The sequence below is a fragment of the Urocitellus parryii genome, chromosome 9, assembly GCF_045843805.1.
Source record: "Urocitellus parryii isolate mUroPar1 chromosome 9, mUroPar1.hap1, whole genome shotgun sequence".
In the NCBI taxonomy this organism is placed as follows: domain Eukaryota; kingdom Metazoa; phylum Chordata; class Mammalia; order Rodentia; family Sciuridae; genus Urocitellus; species Urocitellus parryii.
This window is the reverse complement of record NC_135539.1, coordinates 14,075,134-14,087,367: the sequence shown is the minus strand read 5'-3', so window position 1 is coordinate 14,087,367 and position 12,234 is coordinate 14,075,134. Positions and strand designations below refer to the sequence as shown.

The 12,234-nt window shown below is 42.5% G+C and overlaps 1 protein-coding gene across 2 annotated transcripts in view; it reads right to left on the bottom strand.

Annotated features, from left to right (window-relative positions):
- The window catches only part of Acsm4 (acyl-CoA synthetase medium chain family member 4), a 35,116-nt gene that overhangs the window by 18,106 nt on the left and 4,776 nt on the right, over window positions 1–12,234 (bottom strand). Inside the window, exons 2-3 of one of the 2 annotated variants that reach the window (XM_077802381.1) lie at window positions 5,807–5,962; window positions 1,848–2,097 (exon numbers count right to left, since the gene is read on the bottom strand). In XM_077802381.1, the coding sequence (XP_077658507.1) occupies window positions 1,848–2,048 (201 nt within the window). In that variant the 5' untranslated portion in view covers window positions 2,049–2,097; window positions 5,807–5,962. Of the gene's footprint in view, window positions 1–1,847; window positions 2,098–3,628; window positions 3,651–5,806; window positions 5,963–12,234 lie in introns of those variants that run through there. The other variant, XM_026402479.2, reaches the window with a different exon arrangement.

The following is a 12,234-nucleotide window of genomic DNA, read 5'->3' as shown; positions in this document are numbered from 1 at the left end:
AGCCTTGGTGAGACAGCCCATCAGGGCACTTGCCCTTTTTGAACAGGGAGTGGGAATGTGACCAAAGTTGGGCCAATCAGACCTTTCCTCCATGTGAATATTTTAGTTTTCGGAGACGAACCCAAAGAGAAAATGGTTGGAACCCAGAACCCGGCTCTGGGTCCTTGGTACTTCTGAGTCCCAGGGAGCTGTCCTGGTTTCTATCCTCACTGACGCTGGCTCTCCATCTCCCACCCCAGTTTGGTAAGCCCTCCCACGTTCCTTTGATCAGGACCCTGGCACCCTTGGGTTCCCAGAGGCTGAGATGTGGGTTTCACGGGTCATCAGGAGCAGGGTGGAGGTGGGCATCAGCTGACTGATTTAAGGAGGAAACATCTTACCCATCATTCTACAAAGTAAGTCATCTGTGCTGAAAGATATCTTTGCTTTATGTATCACCAGAAAAAGAAAATGTCCTCCCCCTCCCTCCTCTCCGGAATGTTTTTTTCCACTTTCCTAGGTTGGAAAATATCTCAAAGCCCAGTTTTCCTTTCCCTTCATCTGTGAGCCTTTCTTAGCTTCCTCTTTTTTTCCTCATGACCTCTCTGTTCCTCAGCACTGTGCCCATATTCTAGGCGACTCTGTTGTACTATACAGTGTTACATAAGATCGGGGACGTGGCCCATGCTTTGGGGCTGTGTGACCTTGGATAAATAGCTTAACTTCTATGCTTAAGTTCCTTATCTGAACCCCTCCTCCCCCAGGGTGGTTATGGGGATTTGATGAAATAATATAGGTCCGTATTTCCCAATCGGATTCATTTGAGTATGGTTTCTTCCAACCAGATGTGTCTACACCTGCACTATTGTTCTTTATATTTGTCTTTACACAGATTCACCTGTATACATTTATTCAAGAAGAAAAATGCACCCAGTGGCTTGGGCTGAGGCAGGAAGATTGCAAGTTCAAAGCCAGCCTTAGCAAAAGCCAGATGCTGAGCAACTCAGGGAGACCCTGACTCTAAATAAAATACAAAATAGGGCTGGGGGTATGGCTCAGTGGTCAAATGCCCCTGGGTTTAATCGCCAATATGAAGAAGAAGAAGGAGAAGGAGAAGGAGAAGGATAAAGAGAAGAATTCAGTGAAACCCAAAATATGCCCTTAAATTTTAACCTAAAGATAGTCACATGCTGCCTGCTCTCTCTCTGCTTAAAAGAGAATCTAGCAAGAATTAAGTGTTAAAAGACACAATGACCAAGATTTCAGGAAGACTTTCCCACTTCAATTAACTAATAAGAAGGACTAATTGAACATTATTGAATGCCTTGTGGATCTGGTACCTGGCATCATCTTATGGACCACGGGGCAGAGCATTTGGCTAAGCGCTGATACACAAAGTGTTTCATGGGGTGCCTGGCGTGGGGTGGGGTCAGAAAGCAGGGCCCTTGTCTCCAGACTGCAGTGCAAGCCCTCCGTGAGGCACGTGTGATTTATTTGTCTCCACCTCGGATCCTCCCCTAGTTATTCCAATATTAACTATATCCATGAAACCAAAGCTCAAGTTACTACATTTTCACTTAAGCCTGTGACTATCCTGAACCCAAGGACCTGTTTACATGGGACTTGGATAAAAAAGAGGGAAGGAAGCATAAATAACTCTGAGTAACCCTGATATGTGTGAGTGGGAGGAGGGAAGGGACCAGGCAGGCTCCAGAGAAAGCCTGATAGAGGTGAGGGCCTGAGATCTCAGGGGACAGGGGACGGCCATCGGAAGACCCAGGAAACCTGAGCAGGTTAAAGGACCGAAATGAAATCGACGAGAGGACCCCAGGGCAAGGAAATGGAAGACAGAAGTCATCATCTCATACCTTCTCCTTTAGAGACCACTGGTCCAGCACATCCCCAGCAAAGTTAAAGTTCTTAGGCACCGACTTGTCACAGAGATTTATGGCTTCAAAGTCAGCAGTAGTCAGAGGCGCCCGAATCTGGTGATCGCCATGAAAGTGGCGGCCAGAGAGCTTGGCCAGCCAGGTGAGTCGAAATGTCCGGTAGTGGAGAAGAATCTTCATGGTCTCCAAAGGACTTTGTCTACGGATGGGGACACAGAGGTATCCCAGCCTGTGGGGAGAGACAGGTAGAGAGTGTCAGCTGTAAAAAAAAAAAAAAAAGTTGTAAAAAAATTATTCAAGAAGAAAAATGCACCCAGTGGCTTGGGAGGCTGAGGCAGGAAGACTGCAAGTTCAAAGCCAGCCTTAGCAAAAGCCAGATGCTAAGCAAATCAGTGAGGCCCTGTCTCTAATAAAATAAAAAATAGGGCTGGGGATATGGCTCAATGGTCATGTGCCCCTGGCACATTGAGGAGCCCCCAAAGAACACTCCATCCTTCTTCAGAGCTGTAGCCATTAGAGACTGATGGGTCCCCGATCACTGGACTCTCCTTCGTCCATCTGCCTGTGACCAGGTTGGTTCCTACTTTCTGCCAAACAAAACCGAAAGCAGATAGAACACTTGCTGCCTGGATTGACATTGTCAATCTGTCTGCCATGTGTGCTGTTCTGATCCTGTGGGCTATCCCTCCTCCAGTAAACTCTTCATGAATGTCCATTTCTACCACTCAGAGTTGGCCTGCCATGGACCTTGATTCTGGCTACCCTGTTCTCCTTTTCCCTCAAGTTCCCATTACAATCGGTAACTGATTTGGGGGCAAATTACTTATCTTCTCTAACTTCCATGTTCTCATCTGTAAAATGGGGAAATATTATTTACCTTCCTCCTAGGGTTATTTAACAAGAAAATTTGTAAATACCTCGCTTATGCAAATGCATTCAGTTGGTAACTACTGACACTGTAAAGATCGTCTCCAGGAGCGCTGTTGTATGTAGCGCAGTTTCCTGGAGAGTCCTCCTGTATTCATCAGGAGTTCTGGATTTCAGTCTCATCTATGTCAAAACTAGCTTGGTGACATTGGTAGTCACTATTGTTTCCAGACTCCCATCTGCAATCTAATCTATTTTTACTAATTCTATTATCACTTCTTCTTTTGAATTTCCATATCTCCCATCTGTACCACTCATGTGACAGTTGTCTACCTGGTACTCTATGTTTTTTTAAAATGTTTTTTAGTTGTAGATGGACACAATACTTTTATTTATTTTTATGTGGTGCTGAAGATGGAACCCAGCTCTTCACACGTGCAAGGCAAGTAAGTGCTCTACCACTGAGCCACAACCCCAGCCCCCTATCTGGTACTCTTTTTTTTTTTTTTTTAAAGAAGAGAGAGTGAGAGAGGAGAGAGAGAGAGAATTTTTAATATTTATTTTTTAGTTCTCGGCGGACACAACATCTTTGTTGGTATGTGGAGCTGAGGATCCAACCCGGGCCGCACGCATGCCAGGCGAGCGCGCTACCGCTTGAGCCACATCCCCAGCCCCCTATCTGGTACTCTTAATTATTATTTTTATCTATGTCTCCCTAATCTACCTAGATGGTGTGGGTAGAAGCTATGAATTGCATTCTTTGACTACACCTGACTTATAGCCAATGATAGAAGCCAGTGTTTATGAAGTTATTGCTACAGGCCAGACACTCTGCTTTCCTGGTACCATTCAACAAGCGTGAGAAGCTTGAGGCTAGTGCTACTGTTATTTACATTTTGTGGATGAAGAACCTGAGGCTCATGTGGACTTAATGAACTTGCCCAAGGTCATCCAGCTCATGGTGGCAGAGGCAACCGTTTGAAGCTCTGTGGTCGAGCTTCAGAGCTTGGTTTCTCTTTGCTGGTTAAGTCTCCTTTGTACTGCCTTGTCCAGTAAAGGCTTCTTGTAGGTGCCGAACACCCTCACCCTCTGCCCTTCGGTTCTATGCAGTTGATTTGCATGGAGTGGAAGAATCTGCTGGTGCAGAGGGCTCCTGGGCCTGGGCACAGGCATAAGAACAGAACAACAGAACAACAGAACATCCTCTCATCGTTACTGCTAAGCCCTCTTTGGTGCTCAGAGTGATATCTGGACAAATGTGTTGGGGGCAAAAGCAACTTGCTCTAGCCGAGAAGAGCTATGTCTGGCAGTACTGTCAGCAGTAAACTCTCTCTCTTATGTCAGGGTAGAAAGAGGGCAACTTTCTGGGAGTGTGGTGGAGGTATCACAAGCAGAGAAAAGAGGGTAAGAAGAAACAGAGTGGGCGGTGCTCATGATTTAGAATCCTACCGAGAGTGAGACCCCTGCATTCTCCTCCTAATGCAACAAACCCATACCCACTTGAATCCGTAATCGTCCCTCTCAGTGATCTTTGCCAAGTTGCTCTCCAACTCTCTTTTTCATCTGTGCGATGAGCAAAGAACGTAAAGACAATACCTTCTTCGCTGGCTACCGGTGGGGTTTAAGTGAATACCTCTTCCTATGTCTGGTGCACATGCTGTGTATTAAAACCCAAACCTCAACACCATTTATGGCGGAAGGCTACTTGCCATACAAAGATAAAAAAAAGTAGAAAAGCTATTGGACTGGGCTGACGTTTCTTCCTCCCTGTTTTAATGCCGTGTTGCTAGGCACCGTGCTGACATCTGTCCCCTTCCATTGTTTAAACCTTTCCTGGTCTCAGTTAAATGATGCACTGGAAAGACTTCCAAGTCACAGGGCACCTTCCATACTTTGCTTCCTGCAGCGAATAGTGAAGAGAACTTAGCAAATAGCTTTTAATTGCTAAATAGCTTTTAATACACATCTGTTCTCCATTTTCTCCTCTGAATTGAAAAACGATGTCATTTCACAAATTATTTATTGCCCAGACCTCCTGAAAAAGATTGTCCTTCTCTTAATAAATGACCACATTAGCATACCAACAAATCTGAAACCACGTATTGTAAATAATATACATTTCATCATGGCCTGTGTTCTGTGCATTGGCAAAGTGGATTAGGCAAACTCAATCTTTAGTTCATGAAAAAATACAAACCAAGATATTACAAAATAGGATTTTTCAAGTTTTAAAAACTTAAAAAAAAAAATTTTTTTTTTTTTTTTGCTAATAACATTCCTTATTTTCTATCTCTTTGGTTTGCCTCTGACTTTCAGAATAGATTTGGTTCAAGATAGGCCTTTAAAGACACAGCAAAACCCTCAGGAGCCGCCATTTTGCATCAAACACCGCCATTTCCTGACTTGGGAGTCTGTGACAAGTGTTTACGACTCCACGGTCAAATCTGAGGGTCTTGGACTATGTTACCTCAACACATTATCTTTGTAGAAATTTGTATAGAAATATGTTTAACAAAATATCTCCAGAAAATTTCTGGAAAAGTGAGAGAGTTGAAGTAAGTGACATCCAAAGGGTGATGTCACTCTTAGTGACTTCTTCAGTGTTCAGAGAAACCATAAGAGTGAAAAAAAAATTATCAAGCACTTGGTGGGCTCTCATATTAAGGACTTTCATGTAATATCTTGCTTCATTTTATCATTGGCCCTAGGATGCAAGAATTTCATCTATACACAATTTACTATTTCATGCGTCAGATACCAGAGGCCCTGAGAGGTAAAGTAATTTACCAAAAGTCGTTCATTTGAGCGGGCAGCTGCGGTTCCAGTCCCCCTTTGTTCTCTCCATAGCCAATGCAAGGAAATGCTATCCCAGAATTTTTGCTCTACTTCTACCAACTTTGATCAGGTAGAACAGTCCATTTTTCTATCGAACGGAGAAGACCTGGGGTTGGCTCTGCAGTGATCCAATCATGGCAAGACAATGCGCCTCCTGTGCTATAGATTTAAATACACTTTCACAACTTTGCATTTATTAGTGTTGCCTCCGTGTCACCACAGGCATCTGACCTTACCTGAAAAATGGTATTATTGATCCGGAAAGGACTTCAGCTCCTTTGCAAAGACTCAGCTCTGTATCTGCCAGAATACTGGATCCTTCCTTCTCCTTTGGTGATGTCTATGCCATTGTGGCCCCAAGTCTCTGGTGTGCAGTTGGGAGGCTCCTAATCCTGTGGGAGGAGAGTTTTTGTTTCGTGGCTAACCTGTGGTTAAAGGGACAGCAGCTTATAAGACCCAGCTGGGAGGGGAGAAAGGAAATACAGGAGCAGCCGTCTCTCACAGTTCAGTGCCCAACAATGGCTAAGCTCCAGAACATTAAGGGATTATTCTCATTCTTGCAGCTGATGATATTGAGATCCATACTTCTCAAGTGGCCTATTACTCAAACCTCTGGACATGATTATCAAGTAGCCCAGGATATTGGCATGCTCAATTATTGTGGCATAACTGGATCTGAACTTGAAGCTTACCAGAGTGGTAGAGCCGAAGGAACCACACCCAACCGGTCTCTTGGAGGCCATTCCATTGCAAATCCTCCCAACTCCTGGCTTTTACTGAGTACCTACTGTGTGCTAGCAGCTACTAAATGTCTATCCAGATGTTATATCATTCGGAAATCATCTTGAAACAATGTTGTTGACTATCTTATGGGTGACTTTCATTTTCTTCCATTATTTTTTCTAAAAATATACATACATGTTTTATACCGTGAACATACCTTGCCCATATTTTTAAAATCAGAAAACTTTATAAATTATTTCTAGTGGGCATATGGTAGACAGTTGTATACTCGATTATATGGAAAAAAATTTTTCCCCAGAGCTTGCTGATTTAACTTGAAAGCTACAGGCCTTCATGTTTAAGGCACATTCTAAACTATAAGGGGGGCCCTGTTATTGGCAGGGAACTTGCTTTGTTCTCATGGTTTTGCATGGATATTGGGAAAAAATGGCTTTCTGGACTTTTTATTTTTCTAAAAGGGAGTGAGTTTGGCTAAAACAAAACTCATGGCACATTCTCACCAGATGCAAACCTGACCCTTACAGGTCTTCCCTTTTATCCTTGGTGAGGACAGCTTAACCTACCCCATTGAACGTGTGCGTAGTAAACAGACTCATGTGCACCTGTCTGACATATATATATATATATATATATATATATATATATATATATATACACACACACAAACTGTATAAAAATCAGTGTAGAAGAGAAAATTATGAGGACCACATCCAATCTGATTCCAGGGTTTGAGAACCTGTACAGTGCCTCTCAGGCAGACATAACCCATTACTAAGTAATTGTGGTTACCAAAAAATGGGATCAAAATATTTTTCTTTTTTTTTTCCACAAAAGAAGTTTATTTTGCTCCTGCTTCTGCAAACGAGGGAAGACATTTGACCTTTGACTTCTTGAGCCTGGCTTATTTTACTTTGCATGATATCCTCCAGATCCATCCATTTACCAGCAAACGCCATAATTTCATTCTTCTTTCTGGCTGAGTTCAGCTCCATGGTGTATAAGTAACCATATTTTCTTTATCTTTTCATCTGTTGATGGGAAGCTGAGTTGGCTCCTTGGTGGAGGGTGGGGTAAGGTTGGGGGGGATCCCATGAAAATGGAAAGGAGATCAGTGTGGAAGAGGATATAGACCAAGGGGGAAGGAGGAGGATGGGAAGAGGGAGGAACTGCAGAATGATATTCACCACGTTATGCTATGTATATACATGAATATGCCACAGTGATTCCACCTTTATGTATATCTATAAACCACCAATTAAAAAATAATACATAAATAAAAGGAAGACTTGTAGAGTGGAGGGAGGGGGATCGGGGGAGAGTGAAAGGACTAGGAATTGAAATGGAGCAAATGATATTCCATGTGTGCTAGACTATGTCAAAATGAACCCCACTATTGTGTATAACTATAATGCACTAATAAAAACATTAAAAAGAGAGGCTGAGGAGATGCAGATAAATGAACAATAGAGAAGAAAAGCAAGGTAAAAACCAGTGTGAAATAAGTACACAAAATTACATGCCATAAAGGTCTGTATATTCACTAGAAGTATGCGAGAAATTTGGCGAAAACTTTCTCCCATCCAGGTAAGAGACGAGAGGATCACAAATTCAAAACCAGACTCAGCAACTTAGTGGGGCCCTAAGCAACTCAGTAAGACCCTGTCTCTAAATGAATATATATATATATATATATATATATATATATAGGAATGTGGTCCAGTAGTTAAGTAGTTTTATACTGGGTCCCAGTACAAAAAAAAAAAAAAGAAAAAAGAAAGAAAAAGAAAAATACATACCATTTGCCTAGGGAAAAATAATCCTACTTTTGCCTGATATTGAGACCAGAGTGAAGTTTTTCTCCTGCATCTTTCTGTGAACGTCATCTTCTATATCCTTCCTACGCTAAAGTCGGCAGTGAATTTCTTGTTAGTTCATTTCTATACCCAAGACAATAGCATTCCAGTAACCTACATAAGTCTGGATGCTCTGCTTAGGTGGTGGCTGGATTGACATCCTTTTCTGAAATTTAAGGCAAATCCAATAAATACCTTAACAACTTCACTTAGAGACAGGCCAGTGAGCATCACCGGATAAGTACAGTATTTCAGGCAGGCACTGGGAACTGGGTACCCCAGACGAATAAGATATAGTGTCTGCTGTGAAGAGTGTTCCATTGCGCTGGGGTTGTGGCTCCGTGGCAGAGCGCTTGCTTCACACATGTGAGGCTGTGGATTCGATCCTCAGCACCACATTAAAGATGAATAAACGAAATAAAGATATTACACTAAAAAAAAAAGAGAGAGAGAGAGAGAGAGTGTTCCATTCCGGTGAGGGGTGGGGGAGAAATATGAAGAAAGTGATACACTCCAGTGCTGCATGTGTCATGATAAATGTGTGGAGGGAGAGGTTGATCCTGTCCCTCTGGTGCTGGAGAAGAGACATGGGCGTGTTTTAGGGTGGTTTTTCTGGCAGTGATGTGGGGGATGTGGAAGAAAGGAAGATCTCAGGGGCAGACAGGAGATGAGAGATGTTCCAGCGGTGAGACAGCAAGGTTGCTTGGCTCCTGAATTTCTGTTTCTGTTCCAGGAAACTGGGAGAGATGAGTCCTATATTCATCAAGACCCACTTGGTTGTGGCAGAATTCCCACCTACACAGCATGGTGGAGAAAATGACTGCCAAACCAAGGGTGTGTTGTCAGTCAAACCACAGGGAGGCTGAGGTGCAGCTGAGAGTCGGGGCTCAAACATCATCAGGAGTCATTTTGCGGCTCTGTTTCTCCATAGGGGTCGACTAAATTTCCTTTCCTCAAAGATGGTGGAGAACCTAGATCCTTGCCAATGCTTTTCTCCTATGATCCCTGCCACTAAAGAAATGGGCTATTTCATCTACAGTTTGAAAAATTCTGGAGGAGAATTTTGGATTGGGTTCAGCACCACCCAGGGGGCGGAAGCCAAGGTGGGGAGGGAGTCAAGAAATAGTCTAGAAGCGACCATGATGGTTGTGCAGTTAGGGACAGGCTATCCCAAGAAGTTCATTGCTGGGCACACACAGCTGGATATCCTTCTCACTTAGTGGATGCTGATTATATACCCAGGTCAGGTCCAGGGAGGAGAGATGTGAGACAGTGCCCAAATTTCTGTCTCAGGGATGTCATGAAAGAAAATTACTAATTGTTAGATAAGTTGCTACTAAATTCAACTCCTTAGTTGCTTTCTTCTCCTCAATGCTTTCTTCTGGTACTTAGGGCTGAGGCCATACAGTCATGGTCCTTTGGGTCTGTTTGGCTCTTTGAACATCTCTGAAGCCTTTGAAGGCTTCATATGGATGGGAGAGTGCATATTCTGTGCTTTCTTGGTGATACAGGAATCCCGTGGGAGCCTCTTGGTTCAACTAGGAAGGCAAAATAACAAGTCACCATTGGATTGCCACCGGTCTTCTAATGGTTCTTTTGTAAGGACCAAGATTTCTTCCAGTGATAATAAGCCCAGGGACCTTGTTAGGCAGGAGATCCCAGGGGGCATATGGATATGCAGCCTGGATCATTATCTGAACCTCCAGGGAGCCCCCCTCCCCATCCTTGGCAAGAGTGGAACTGAAATAATTATAACCCAGCATACATACATTTTATGGGGAAGACAGTAAATCACATCAAAATAGAGAATCTACAACGGATCCCTTAGGCAGGTAAGCTCTTGGACCAGAGACTGAGAGTATTGAAGGACTCTACAGGGTCTGATAATCACATCAATTCAGAAAAATAGATGTTTCTTAATCCTGAGAGATTTGTTTCACTAGGAAAAGTGTGCACAAAGTAATAGCAGCTATCCCTACATGCATACAGTATGTTGTAATTTCTTAGGATCTCCTAGGCTACTATTTCATCTAATCCTCACACACATACACACAAAAAAAAATCCTGTGAGGTAGACAATAGTAGTACTATTATTTTATAAACAAGGAAACAAATTCTGAGAGGTTAAGTAAATTGCATAGGACCAAGTCTTATTTTAATGCTTAATTCTTTCTCTTTCACATCATCAATTTTCAGCATAATGAGTCGGTGCGCCAGCAATCTGTAACCATGACAAATTTCCAAAGTATACTTGTGAATTCATAAAATTTTAATTCTATATATTTGCATACATATTCAGTATTTCAATCCAATACAGGCATTTAAAAAAAAAAAAAAAAAGCTGAAATCGTCCCAAAGTGACTCCTACTTCTGTGTCCTTTTGATATAACCCTGTTGGCCTTTGAAAGCTTCTTTAAAATGCTTCCATAGAATGTTCTGGGTTCATCTTACCTGTTTCCTATCCCAGTACTAAAATCAGCCATTTCTCCAAGGACTCCTGGTTTCTTTTCGTGAGAAATGGTGTTTTTGACAATCAGTTGGCCAACCATCATTGACTATTGTGCTTTCCTAATAATATAAGAGGACCAACCAGGTCTGTCCTCACAATATTAGCATGATAACTGTGGCATGTCAGCCGGTAACACACTACATTCGAAAGGAGCTGGGAGGCAGGGCACCACTAAATTAAATGTCCCTTCCAGCTCTGTGAATCAGCATTGCCTGTTTGTCTCCATCTGTATTGGATTGAAGCCTATTTTTGTTTAGAGTACATTTTACTCCTCCAATGCTGACTAATTAACATCCTTTGCATTAGATCCTGTGCAGGGTTCTGGGGATGCATAACAGCTCGTAGTTACTAGAATGAATGGGGCTGTCACTCCTGTCTTTATCCCTTTTGTAAGTGGTGGCCCATGCATTACATAGTAGGTGACTTTGAGTTGTGTTTTCTCAGCAGACAAGCCAGGTAGAGTCAATGACGGTGACACCATTGACTTCAAGTTCTACCTCTGGAGCCTTCCGTCCCGAGCAGACAGTTGCCTTTGCAAGTCTGTTCTTACACAGAGTTCGTATTTTCAGAGATTTCTAAAGGGTACAGGCATTCTTAGATTCCAGGCTAATTCATCAAAACACTAACTCCATTTCTTCTAGGCCAGTAGGCCGGACCCAGGTGCAGCCAGAAGAAAAAAGAGCTGTTGTTTCCTATGAATGGAAATAAAAAACCAGCATTTAAGAGTTTAAGCCAAATTAATGATTGGCATTTCAGGGCCCCAGGTGGCATAGGTTGGATTACTGCATATATTTCTTCAGATTTTACCCTAAATGTCACCAAGAGGGAAGGTATTAGCTTGCCCCAATTCTCATTTATTCAGCTGGATGCTCAGATCATGAGAAACAGGGAGTCTATACTGGCATAATAAATATTTTTAGAGCCTTGTCATTATTGCCTTGCCTTAATCTACTGGAATATAAATTCCATGAAAGGAAGGATTTCTGTCTGTTCTGTTCACTAGTCTTTCTCAAGCACTTTGGTAACGCCTGAATATAGTACCTTCCTCACATACCATTTGTTAAATGAATTAATATTTTTCTGCCATAACAACACTGATCTGTGCAGGTTGTACTTGGTGGACTCTTCTTTGCTCTGTCTTGGTTCTCTTGTGTGTGTGTGTGTATGTGTGTGTCTCCCTCCCAAGGGATGCCCCTGTGTCTTGAATGTGACATTAGTTTAGTTTCCCATTTGCGAACTGCTTTGTCAAATTGAACAACCGATATCCTCTGTAGTGAAAAAAAAAAAATATCTGGAGGAATGATTTCCACGGATGCAGTTAGAGTTTTAACATTTTTCAGCTTCAAAATAAAATGCATACACGAGCACTTGGGGGCATTTGCCGTACATAATTAGAAGTGGCAATTTGTCATACCTTAGCATACTCAGAGAGGGAAGACTCAGTTTACATCACCCAGGATAAACTATGCCATGACGAACAATAAATAATCCCTCAGGCCTCTTTGCTCGATGAAATAGCAAAGGTTTGTTTATCTCTTGCTCTTACTACTTATTTAAC